Source organism: Pristis pectinata, chromosome 10 (genome assembly GCF_009764475.1).
Source record: "Pristis pectinata isolate sPriPec2 chromosome 10, sPriPec2.1.pri, whole genome shotgun sequence".
Taxonomy (NCBI): Eukaryota; Metazoa; Chordata; class Chondrichthyes; order Rhinopristiformes; family Pristidae; genus Pristis; species Pristis pectinata.
This window is the reverse complement of record NC_067414.1, coordinates 60,796,187-60,808,941: the sequence shown is the minus strand read 5'-3', so window position 1 is coordinate 60,808,941 and position 12,755 is coordinate 60,796,187. Positions and strand designations below refer to the sequence as shown.

The window sequence follows — 12,755 nt, the reverse complement described above, 5'->3', positions numbered from 1 at the left end:
TCTTTATCTTTATAGCTCGTAATCCTATTCCTAATTAGGCATTCAGCCATTTTTTTTTAAAGTAATGTCAGTATAGTATTAGCAAAGTGAAATTTGTTTCAGCAGTAGGTTCACTTATTTTCAATGTGAATTAATGAAAGAAAGTTGAGCATGGTGCAAAATGAATAACCGTTTGCTCTTGCTCATTGATGCCCTTCCCAAAGATTTTCACGTCATGTTCCTTCTATGCCTCTTGCAGAACAGCCTATTCAAGCAGACCTCTTCTCAGAGGCAACCTTAATAAACCCAGGGCATTATTTTGAGGCAGATAAATGTCCCTTTCATATCCATGATATTCCTTGCATTCTAACATTGATTGGACACTATGGCTATGGTTTTTTTCCTTCCCCAACATTATTTGTGGTCTTTCCTTCAAAACATAAACACATTTATGTTTCCATTCCAATATTGCATTTACGCTCATATACATCCACTATTCTATAAACCATTCTTTGAACTTGGTTAGATTTTGGTGCCTGCTATCAGCTTAGGTCCATGGGGATCTGTACAAGGGATACAATAATGTAGTCCATTTAAGAACAGTACACCAACCGACCAAAATGATGTCAGAACTATCCTGCTACAGTCTACTGACCGTTGTGACTGTGACTAAGCCACATGGAGACTGAAGCTGGTAAATGTGAAAGGTCTTTATTCACCACAACAAGCAGGCGTTCTCTTGGAGACACTCTCAGTTGAGTCTCTTCAAACTCAAAGTACATTTTGTTTTTATACTCTTAAGAACAAAGATAAACAGCAGGTAATTCAATACAATTTCAATAGCTACAATGACATCGTTTACTTCAATATTTTGTGTCCGATAAATGGTTCCATCGAAGTACTTATTTCCAATGGGACCACACTTTAAGTGACAAAACACCTCTGAATGTTCAAAACACCTTTCCTGGGACAAAGAAATTCACATGGATGGTCTAGAAGCTTCAGAGGACCCAAACACCTAAAATTAGTGTTGTGAGGGCTGACTCTCTGGGTACACAGACATCCCAATTATTGATAGAACAAATATGCCTATGACCATGTTTGATGTGCTAAGTGACAAAGTAAGTCTGGTCTGGAGCCTTCTTTGATGTCAGTCACTATGATGCAAAATAACTTAGCTGAAGGTGCCTGGTTTTGATGTAGGCCAATTCACATACCCCCATTGTCTTACATTTGGCTGATGCATATGAGAACATCTCAGGGTAATGTCAGTTTGCAAACCAGATTTGCCATGGGCCAGTAGCCTGGGCTCTGTAGAGAGCACTGTTTGTTTACAAAGCTATCCATTTAATTTCAAAATTGATTGCTGCTTATAGTTTAGATTTGTACAGTTTTTTTTCAAAGGTTCTCATTTCTATTAATGCCTGCTATCTACATAATTCCTGAATGATGACCTACGTCTAACAATCCTCAACGCGGACCAATGGAATAAAACAGAGGGACTATATAGTACATTCCACCATGAAAATAAAACAACTTAACTATGTTAAATAATATATAGGACAGATGACCTTGGATTGTGAAACTGAAGCCAGAGTGCATGTTGAGATGAGAATGATATACCATATCATCACTTTGGTTCAACATTTGCTATCTTCCTGAGAAGTCCCTTGTAAGGTTTGATTTCCATGTACTGATATTAATAATACTGTATGTTTTTGCTTTTTTTTCTCTTATTCACTCTATTGCTGGATGCCTTGTGCACCATGGGCTAAGTAGAGTTTGCATTGTTCAGGTTTGCTGTAGTTTGAATAGCATTAGAAAAGATTTCCATTAGGTTGGGTAACTCACTGTAAAAAGATGCAACAACCAAAATTTCTATCTGTTATTTTCTGATTATAATTCATGTGAAAACAGTGTTGCACCTTTAAGTCTATAGCTATGTCTTGTGCAGTCAAAACATGTATACTAGTGCTAAAGAAATATTAAGAGTGTCACATGCTTCTTTAACGTGATATTCCTGTCAAGCACGTTCTGCTTTATTTTCATTTAATTTTCAAATTCAATTTCATTCAATATTTAAATCACCAATACATTATATTTTTGATTGATTTTACATAACTGCTGCTGTGCTTAGTGGAACAGGAGGCAGATCTAGCAGCCAAACATTTGGCACTTATGAGTGATATAACTAGCCTCGATTATTTTGTGGGTTAATTGTTTACACCACAATCTATACATTCCTTGTTGTACCATCACCACCAAGCCTGACATAGATATGGCTGCTGAGAGCAGCATGTGATGTTTTTAGTATGGGGGTATCAATCCAGTGAAACTGCCTAATAAAGCTATCTACATGGCAAACAACATACAGTATACAATAGATGTAAGTAGACCCATGCTAAACGAGCAGAACACTATAACTGTTCTATGTGCAAAACGCAAGGTGCTTCCCAATTTTTCTTCCAAATGGCCCAGCTCCAACTTCAGGATCAAGTCCTCCTGTTCTGAATTCCCCCACCAAACGGAATATCTTTTTCTACATGAATACTATTGAATCCTTTTATCATTTGAACCACCTCATTCAGATCATGCATCAACCTTCTGAACTGAAGGGAATACTAGCCATATTTATGCATTCTATCCTCTTATCATAACTTTTTAAACATGCTTCTAGTAAATATTTGTGCTCTTTCCTTCCAAGGCCAATGTATTTAACCTGAGATTTGGTGTCCACAAAAATACATATATTCTGAATGGGAAATGAACAAATTTCTATGCAACTGAGACATCACATCCTACATTGAGTTCTAACTCCCTTAAGAAAAAGACCAATATTCCATTATGATTATTTATTTTACTTGACTGCTAGCTTTAGTGGTTTGTGTACATGATATCTAAATGCCTTTGGTCTTCCAGAATTCCTGGTTTCTTTCCATTAGAGAAGTTCATTATTGTGATATCTACAGTGGATGAATGAAGTCCATCTGCTGTACCTTTGTCTACTTGCTCAATCTATTTTCCTTTGGAACTTATCCACGCAAATCACTGTGCTTCCTAACATTGTGTCCACTGGAAACCAACTGTACAATCATACAAATTAGCAGCAGAAGAACACCATTTGGCCCTTTGATCCTTTTACCCCCTTGCTTTTCAAGAATCTTTCTACCTCTGCATTATCAAATATTCAATGATTCAGGTTCCTTCACATTTGAGAAGAGGCGTTCCAAAGACTCTCAACCCACTGAGAGAAAAATTGTCACTTCATCTCTGCCTTAAATGGGCAGCCCCTTATTTTTGAACAGTGTCCTCTCATTTTAGATTCACGCACAAGAGGAAACACCCTATCCAGTCCACCCTATCAAGGACCCTTGGGGTCTCATTAAGTTGCCTCTGCTAACCACCAGCAAATACAACCTCGTCTATCCTACCTTACCTCAGACAACCTGCCCATTCCAGGAATGTTTAATAAATCATCTCCAAACTGCTTGGAACACATTTGCATCCTTGCTTAAATAAGGAAATCAGTACTGTATATTGTACTCCTGATGTGGTCCTACAGTGCCTTATATATCTTAAGCATAACCTCCCTGCTTTTGTATATTCTACTGCCCCAGCAATAAACAAAACATTGTTCACTGTATCTTCATCTTAGTCTTTTGCAAATCATGCACCAGGACATCTATATCATTCTGAACGTCAGACCTCTGCAATTGCTCACCATTTGGGAAACGTGCTTATCTGTCATTTTTCCTACCAAAGTGGACAGTTTCACCTTTTCACACATAATGTTCCCTTTTGACACACCTTTGACCACCCATTAAATCTGTCTCTATCTCTGTATTTGCGAGATTGCTTGTGTTCAATTCACAACTACTGTTCCAATCTATCTTTGTACCATCAACAAATTTAGCTGCCATACATCTGGTGCAATCTTCTATTCCTTCCTCCCAGTCAATAGTGTTTACAACTTACATTGAGGTCTCAGAACAGATCTTGATGGAACACCACTTGCCACATCCTGCCAATCAAAAAACAAATCCTAATTCTGTCATCTCCCTTCTAACTAATTACTGACCCCTGCCTCAAGGTTTCCTCCAGGAGTGACATGCTTTGTCATTGTAACTGGATCTTTACCCTGGAATTCCAGACATAACATTACTTTGGCAATACAAATCACCACAAGGAATGTAGCAGAGTAAAGGACAGGCATGTGGGCAACTAAGGTGTGTATAAATATAGCCTTGCCAGCATCACCCAACTGATGAGATCAATTGCGAATATCCAAAATGGTAGATAGAAATATCACAAAAGCCTTTGGCTGTAACGCTGCAAGCTTCCTACCATGTAGTTTCACTATTTTTATCCATGCTGAGCAATCCATGGTGAGGTTTTATTTTCATGTGGAGGCATATGATGCTCCCTTCACGTTGCTCATGATCGTTTAGTTATCTAAGAATAGGTGATTGGATCAGTCACCAGACTGTGCAGAGTCAACAGATGCATGGGAGGAAAACCAAGGGTAAAATGGGGAATAAAGGGAGGAAAACAAAGCAAGTTGTTTCTTTTTCTTTTGAGGAGTATCACATTAGAGACTGATCAACATTTCTTAAGTTACATAACATTTTCTGTAGCAATCCTAACTTTAATTTGTCAACTGTTAGTTTACCTCTGCGACAATATTTTCTGTTCTGCATGTCGTCAGTGTAGACTTGAATCTCTCAAAAAGAGTATTCCATTGATGAAGTTACAAATGTTTAAAATGACTGTTCTCACAAAATCTTTACTAGTCTAGAGCATTTGTTCATACCATGAAAATTCATCTTCTTTTGAAGATTCCCAGTGTTATTTGAAAACTCCATATTAGCTACATGATCTCTCCAGTCAATTTGTATTGTAAATAATTATTTAACCTTTACCAAACAAAAGAGATGAAGTGCCCAATGTTCATCTAACCTGTTGTAGCACAGTGACATTGCAGTTATGTTACTGGACCAACAACCCAACTAAGAAGCCAGGCACATATTGGCAACTGTAGAACTTAAAATCAGTTAATAAAATAAATCTGAAATAAAATGCTCATATAATGAAACTACTTGATAGTCATAAATATATCTGTCTAGTTTACTTGTGTCCTTTAGAGATTGAAACCTGCCATTGTATGTGACTTCAGACCAGTAGTAATATGGTTGAGTTTTGACAAGGCAGGCAATTACTCTGCTCCAACATGGCGTCAGATTCCAAGATGTCCCATACTCGGTTAGTACCTGACAAAAGCAGAGTACTGAAGATGCTGTAATTCTGAACTAAAAATAGAGAATGCTGGAAGTACTCAGCACATCAGCCAACATCTCCAGAAAGAGAAACAAGAGCTTGTGTTTCAAATCCATGACCTTTCATCCTTTATTATTATCACCATCACCAACCCTGTGCACATCCTGTCAAACAGTGACAGAGAGGAACCATAGTAGTACACAGTCATGGAACTTGTCAAGATTCACTCGCAAGCTCAGGAGGTTCTATGTTATCAACTCAAAGGTGGTTCCAGTTATGACCTGCAGCCCACTAATGAATCAGCACTACTCCATTTTGAACATCATTTGGAAGAAGTGGTGAGAGAAAACAGTGGGATATTCAACCTGGCCAGCTCAGTCTTGAAGGACGCGACCACTAGAATGGACCTGCAGCACATGGAGATAGAAACAACAGAAGGAACCAATCTACCTGTTCCAGATCCATTTCTCCATGACAGGACTGGCAGGAAAAAAACATTGCACAGTCATTGTGAAGATGACACCCCATCTTCATAATAAGGAAACCCTCTATCAGTATCTCTGCTGTGCTGGACAGATCTGTCAGCTGATTCTAGGAATCCATTAAATGCTATGAACTATCAGTAGCAGCAGAACTATCGTCTATCACGATCTTTTATTTTGTGGCCCACCTTACTCCTCCCTCAATCAATGCATTTGTTGGTAAGCACCATTGATCACCTACACATTCACTTACTCATGCAACATCTTGCCCGGGCTTCTTTTACAACACTTCCCTAACGCGGTGACCTCAACCACCTCAAAGGGTAAAGGCAACGAGCAGATGGGATTTCCACCACCTCCAGATTTCCTTCCTAGGCATTCTTGGTTTAGAAAACAAAACGCTTTTCCTTCATTGCCAGTTCTTAATTATCCTATTGGTCAAGTTCCTGGGACTACTCGTGTGCATCTTCACCACGTGAACTGCAGTAGTCCAAGAAGGCAGCTGACCATTGAGGGATTGGCAACAAATGTTGACCTTGCCACTGACATCAATATCCTGTGAATGAATTTTAAAATGTCAAGGTTTGTTTGTTACTTTGAGGCACTTTGCAGAAGACTAATATAAATAAAACTTAGACCAATGATGCAAGGAACCAAATAATGAATTGTTATGGTAATTCAGTAAAAGTAAACCAATGGAATAATTCTTTTTGAGAAAATTCGGAGTGTTTGAATTTCTGAGTCTTAAAGGACTTTAGACAAGCTGTAGATACGGATCATTTTACAGAACATTATGACTTTGGTTAACCCTGCCACTAACTTTTCCCTCTTATGAACACAATGAAATGCCAAACAAAACAGCCTTCAAAGTTTGACATAGATCCGGTAAGAACAATTTTAAAATTAGTATTTGATGTTTACAGTAGTCATATTGTAGAGTGGTAGAAGAAATAGACAATAGAAATATTTCTGTAATATAACAAATGTTACAGACAAGGATTCCCAGAACAATTGTAAAAATCAGAAACAGTAATCTAATTGGCTCTGAAAGCAAACTCTAGCATCCAAGTTCCTGTTAACCCCTGTGGACCATGTTGTAGGGCATTCAGCCCTCTCTTGAACAAGATCTATCAATCCACATAGACTGAAGCTGAGTGCGGACAATTCAAGAACTAAGAACTTCTGCGAAACCTTGTGCATCCATATGTGTACTTCTCTCTTTCCTTTATCTAAAGTTAGGTCATTCTTGACAAATCTGTGCTTGCAGGGAAAAGCAGAGTACATTGGTCGAACGTTTTCAAAGCCCGTGGTGAAAATGGCAGAAGAGGAATACGGCCCTCCTCGATTCCCTCCTCAGTTGGAGTATTATCAGATCTATCGGGGAAATTCAACAGCTGGAGACTTGCTAGCTGCTTTTGAGCTCCTGCAGGTAACGTGCAATGTTGCAGTGGAGCTCTGTCATACTTAGGTTTGCTGCAGTTAGTTGTCTGTAGGGCAGAGTTTTTACACTTAAACTTCTTTGTAATTTTCCTCTCTGATTTAATATTTCTGTGATAGGCTATGGTGCAGGAGGAAACAATAGCTTAAGCGATAGATTTCAACCAGTTCTTTGTCAATGCATCATCATAACTGTCTCCAAGATGATATCTTGCTCTAATGAGTCAAAACCAAAGCTATTTTGTTCTGCCAGCCCTGAGGATAAAACCAGTTACATTGCTGGCAGCCTCTGTCGGCTGAGCACTTGAGAGTAAAGCTTCCAGATGTTGCAGCTCTCCATTTCATTGTCAAATTTAAGATTCGTGCCACGTTCTGGGAAAACATAAAGGCCCAGCAATTGCACTAACCCACTAAAGCCGAACTATGTGTTTGATGCACAGGTATATCAATGATCACAGCTTCAGACATGACTGAATTTGCATAATAGATTTCCCTTCCCACAGTGGGAAGTGCATAAAAGGAAGATACACTGTGATCCCTGCCAGCTGATTCCTTTGCTGATTTCCATAAGGCTATTGTTTCTAGTTACCAACGCTCCCAGTAGTAGAAACACTTTCACTTAATTTACCTACTCAAAAGTTTTCATGATATTGCGTGCCTCTGTGAACTGATGTGTGAGGTTGGATGGTTCTTGTAGGAGCTAGGATTAGTTCCATTACTGAAGCGCTGTTAAGGATAAACCATACTATTTTTAACCTGCAGTCTCCCTGCAGAAGTAAAGGACGGGTCATACTGGCCAATGACATCATTTCTCATCTGAACTGTCATAAAAACAGGGATGGAAGCAGTAGAAAGAACTAAAATAGACAATGGTTGAAGAATAGACTACCAAATTTGAATAACTTTAGCAATAGAGTAGGCAAAGCCTGATGGCACACCAGTTCTTGCATGAGGCAATCCTCCCAGAGATTGATACTGAAATTAGAATCATGAGAATGTGAAGCTACCATTCATTTGTCAACCTCCCTATTTGAAAGGCATTGCCTTGGCATTGTGTATTCTGTGGAACATGTTATCCTGCACCCTGAGAAGCTCCATTTTATTGAAACAGGAAGGGGATTTTAATAATATTGCAAATATTAATTTATTTAATCGGTGGTTTTGAATGAAGGACAGGAATGCAGGAGATGCAATCTGAAACATTCATGTAATTTAAAATTGCCAAATAAAACACCTTCCATTCAGAAGACTATATATGTCATTCAGTGATTTTGCCAGTCTGAAGTTTGATGCAGCAGTTTTTCTTTGTTTAGCACGGACTGTATTCTTAGATCTTCATTTTTGCTGATTACTTACATACAGCTTTATTCCTTTAATCCAGATTCCTGCTTCTGGAAAACACAACCTGCCACCAATTGACGGTCCAACAGATTCTGACCGTGGTCCGATTCTCCCTGTTCCAAAGGGGATCCGCCCAGTGTTAAGCAAGTACAGGATTGAGGTAGGTAACCCTTAGAAGTTTGTCATTGTCATACCATTAAATGAACAATCATGTCACAGTCTGATGAGCATTTAAGTTCCAGCCCTTTTGTCCTGAGACCATGAAAGGTCAACCACGTTGTAGGATAGACAGGATGCAAATACCAGATGTTAGTGAAACATGTTAGCCTTCCAGTTAGGATTTTCATAGAAACACAGAAATGTACAGAGCAGAAGGAAGCCATTCAGCCCATTGTGTCCATGCTGGTCAAGAATGAACAACCTAATCTAATTTTGCTTCCCAGATCTAATAAACTAGCAATTTTCAGCATGAAATCAGAGATGAGGGGAATGACATTTGTATGATTTAGCAGGGGCTGGTGAGATGGGACAGAGAAGTGGACAATGTTATGTGTGTATTAGCACAAACCAAGCCATCCTCCTGATGCTACTGGGAGGAATATAGTGTGCTATTGCACACAAAGGTAGAAGGCAAGCTTGTTCCGACAGTTCTATTTTCAAACTCAAGTGGACTATTCCAGGAAAAAGACTCAAGCAATTCTCCAGTGGAAGGAAGAGAAAGCTGGAAATGAATCAGACATCTTTCACAAAAGCAGAACATCATCTCTCTGGTCTCCTTGGGGAGAAATGTATGAGCATCAAATTACAGTATGTAAGGAAAAAAGGGCCTACTTTAACATCAATCTGAAACATTAATTCTGTTCCTCCCTCCACAGGTGCTGCCTAACTTGTTGAGTACCTGGAGCATTTTCTGCTCTTATTTCCTGCTTTATCTTTGCTCTTCAATAATTATTGGTTCCAGGTGATGAAATGCACATTTGACCTCCCTGAATAAATAAAATAGCTACAATAGAAGCCTGAAGTCTAATTGGTCAAATGCATTGAACACAGCCGCAATCTAAACCAGTCTGCACGGAGATCTCCAATATGCAAGGATAGTTTTCACTGTTTTCACAAAACTCTAAGTATTGCTTTTGTTGATGGACATATAGATGAAGCAATTTTCCTCTTTTATTCCCTGCAGATTCTCTTCTGGGGTCTGAGAGATCTCAAGCGTGTGAACCTGGCACAAGTTGACAGACCACGAGTTGACATTGAATGTGCTGGAAAGGGTGTGCAGTCTGCACTCATTCAAAACTACAAGAAAAATCCAAATTTCAGCACATTAGTCAAGTATTTTGAAGTGGTGAGGACTGACTATTGCAGTTGTGCATGCTTTAAGTATGTGTAGTATCATTGGCTGTAATGGCAGCTGCACGTTATGTACCATCTTCCAAATTTAGTTCCATCCACTTTATTGGAGCTGAATTTTGGAAACAGACTACAACATGCCACCATTCCCACGTTGTGGGTTTAGTGCAAGTGAACAAGGAGCTGTTTCAACCTCAAATTATTTTACTTATACAGATTGATTGCAGACAATGGTCATTTACAGGTTTAAAATGAAGCAACAATATAAGCCATGAAAGTTCATTTTTCCCATGATTTTGCACTTACCTGTAGAAATTTGAAAAGATGGATAAATAAGTCTGTTAGATCTGTCTTTGCCATGTAGATGGTGCACCTGTACTTCCTCTGCATCAGTCAGTGGAGCTAATTTACAGGGAAGACAAAATTGCAGCAAAACTGAGGGCAATTTCAGGAGAAACTCTTGCAATTTTCTCACCAATTTACTAAAGCAAACTGAAGGGTACCGTGGTTACCCTGATGCATCACCAGGGCTTGCAATCTATCAGAAAATCACTGGTGTATTGCTTGCAGTTTTTCATGCATTCTGGTGATGACACAGGGTAACACAAAACTCAGTCTTGATTTCATAGGTGTAGCGGAAATTCACTAAATTTCATTGACAGAAAATTTGCCAACTCAAACAAGGTAATAGAACATCAAACTGCAAATAAGTATGTTGGCAGAGCAAGCTACAAAATCCATCAGAGTTCCGTAATTGAAACCCACCAAACTCATCAAGCGCGCAGTCAGAATGAATATTGTTTTGCCAATTGCTTTTGAGACCAATCTTCCTTGAACGTTTGAGCTACAAGATATTGATTCAAAGATCTTCATTTTAGCAGAATTTTAAACTTTCATTGTAATTGGAAAAAGTTAATGGCCTGAAAAATCATCAGCGTCTGCAAACGTACATTAAACATTTGTTGCAATGCAGGCTGAATCAGGTTTTCTGACAAAGATCTGCCACTGCAAAACTCTACTGCACACAAGGTCCAAAGCCTCAGGTGCATTAGGACGGACCTAGTGCTTAATGGTCTTTCATTTACTCTTCCATAGTGGAGTGAGCACAGAAAACCAGGGAGGCCACAAGACATAGGTTGATGGCTGGGAGTTGAGGTTTATGAGGAGAAGAGGTCAGGGGTGGGGGTGGGGGAGAGTCAGTGATGAGATAGGGAAGAAAGTTGGAAAAGCAGTGAGTGTGACCTGGCATTAGGTTTCAGACTTAGAATCAGTTGGGGCATGGTGCTCTTGGGTCTTGGGGGTTAAGATGGAATACTGTCGGTGGGAAAAATCATGATCAACTTCAATGGGGTAATCAGCAAAGTAATCAGGTTAGAATGTTCAGTTTGAGATTTGGCAGATTGAGGGGGCTTGAACAAGGTTGCATTTTTTTAGAGAGGGAAATTTGGGGCTTGAGACACAGTGATTCATTACAAGGGGCGTCCACCTGCATCCATTTCCCAGAATGTAGCTCTACAGTTTGAGACCTGCTTAGGCAGATTCCCATTAAGTATCACCGAAGCAGGCCCCACGTTGGTTTGAGTCTCTGCTGACCATCAAGCACAAATTTACGTTAATTCTACACTAATCCCATTTTATTCTCCCCACATTCCCATAAACTCGCCTCCAGATTCCACCATCAGCTACATAGTAGGAGCAATTTACCGTGGCCAATCAACCTGTCAACCTGCATGACTTTGGGGTACTATTGGGAACATACTGTGCATTGATGGTGTTTGATCCATTGGGTGCTCTTGAACTGTCTCATCATCCTTGAGAAGACCAGCACAGATGCCCCAGCCCACCTCAGTCTCAAAGAGAACTGCAGTTTAAATTAACTACAGCAGGGTTTTCAGTGAAAACTGTGATGTCTGCATTAGTGTAACCATATCATACCTGCATTTTATTCTCTGGTATGGCAGCTGCACTGTTGTTCTTAATTATCTGTTCCGTTGCTTATAGGATCTACCAGAGAATGAATTACTTCACCCTCCCCTTAATATCCGAGTGGTGGACTGCCGTGCGTTTGGCAGATACACATTAGTTGGCTCACATGCTGTTGGCTCCTTGAGGAAATTTATCTATAGACCACCTGACAGCACAGTTCAGAACTGGGCAAATGCAGGTATGTTTATACTTACAAAGTTGTTGAAAGATAGTACATTCAAGGGACCTAACAAGTCTATCAATTTCTAATAGATGATCTGCGCCTGCTCATTGGAAACACATCCCTTATGTGTAGATCACATCACTCTCTGACCTAGATAAACTAGACTGAGAGGCTTCAAGAAACCTCTGACTTGCATTTTTATCTAATATTATAACATTTTCCAGTCATTCTTTGGAAGCACCACAAAAGCCACCTCCAGACTTTTCATCTTCAGTAGATTTCAGCAGGAAATGTTTCAGTTGTACTCTATTTTAATCGATTTATAAGGACTTCTATAAATTTATTTCTTTCCATTTCAATAACAAAGTAAATATACTGGTGAATTTGACAATCTGTTTGATTTTATTAATTATTATATATTTTGTCTTCAATTAGCCTTCTTTCAAACTGTAATTAGGTTTTATTTATAATTTCAAATAAAAAGTATAGATTTTGAGAGCAATAATAAAGAAGAATGATTCATATCTTTATGATATTGATTTATGTCTGAATTTTAAAAATCTGTTCTTGCTGTAGCTGTAAACAGGATTTCCTCTCTTAGCCTTGACAACTGTGCTCATCTGAACAATCTACTACATTTTCTCAACACAGAGAAATGCACCGTATTTCTTTTATCTATAAAGCCACCTGTTAACAACCAAAATTTAATGCACAGAAATTGACCTGTGAGAAATTTAATGATT

General features: G+C 39.0%; 1 protein-coding gene across 3 annotated transcripts in view; it reads left to right on the top strand.

Annotated features, from left to right (window-relative positions):
* Nucleotides 1-12,755, top strand: part of otofa (otoferlin a) — a 283,609-nt gene that overhangs the window by 226,701 nt on the left and 44,153 nt on the right. For all 3 annotated transcript variants that reach the window (XM_052024320.1, XM_052024318.1, XM_052024321.1), the window contains 4 exons: nucleotides 7,003-7,164; nucleotides 8,554-8,673; nucleotides 9,697-9,858; nucleotides 11,865-12,027. In XM_052024320.1, coding sequence (XP_051880280.1) covers nucleotides 7,003-7,164; nucleotides 8,554-8,673; nucleotides 9,697-9,858; nucleotides 11,865-12,027 — 607 coding nt within the window. The remainder of the gene's footprint in view (nucleotides 1-7,002; nucleotides 7,165-8,553; nucleotides 8,674-9,696; nucleotides 9,859-11,864; nucleotides 12,028-12,755) is intronic.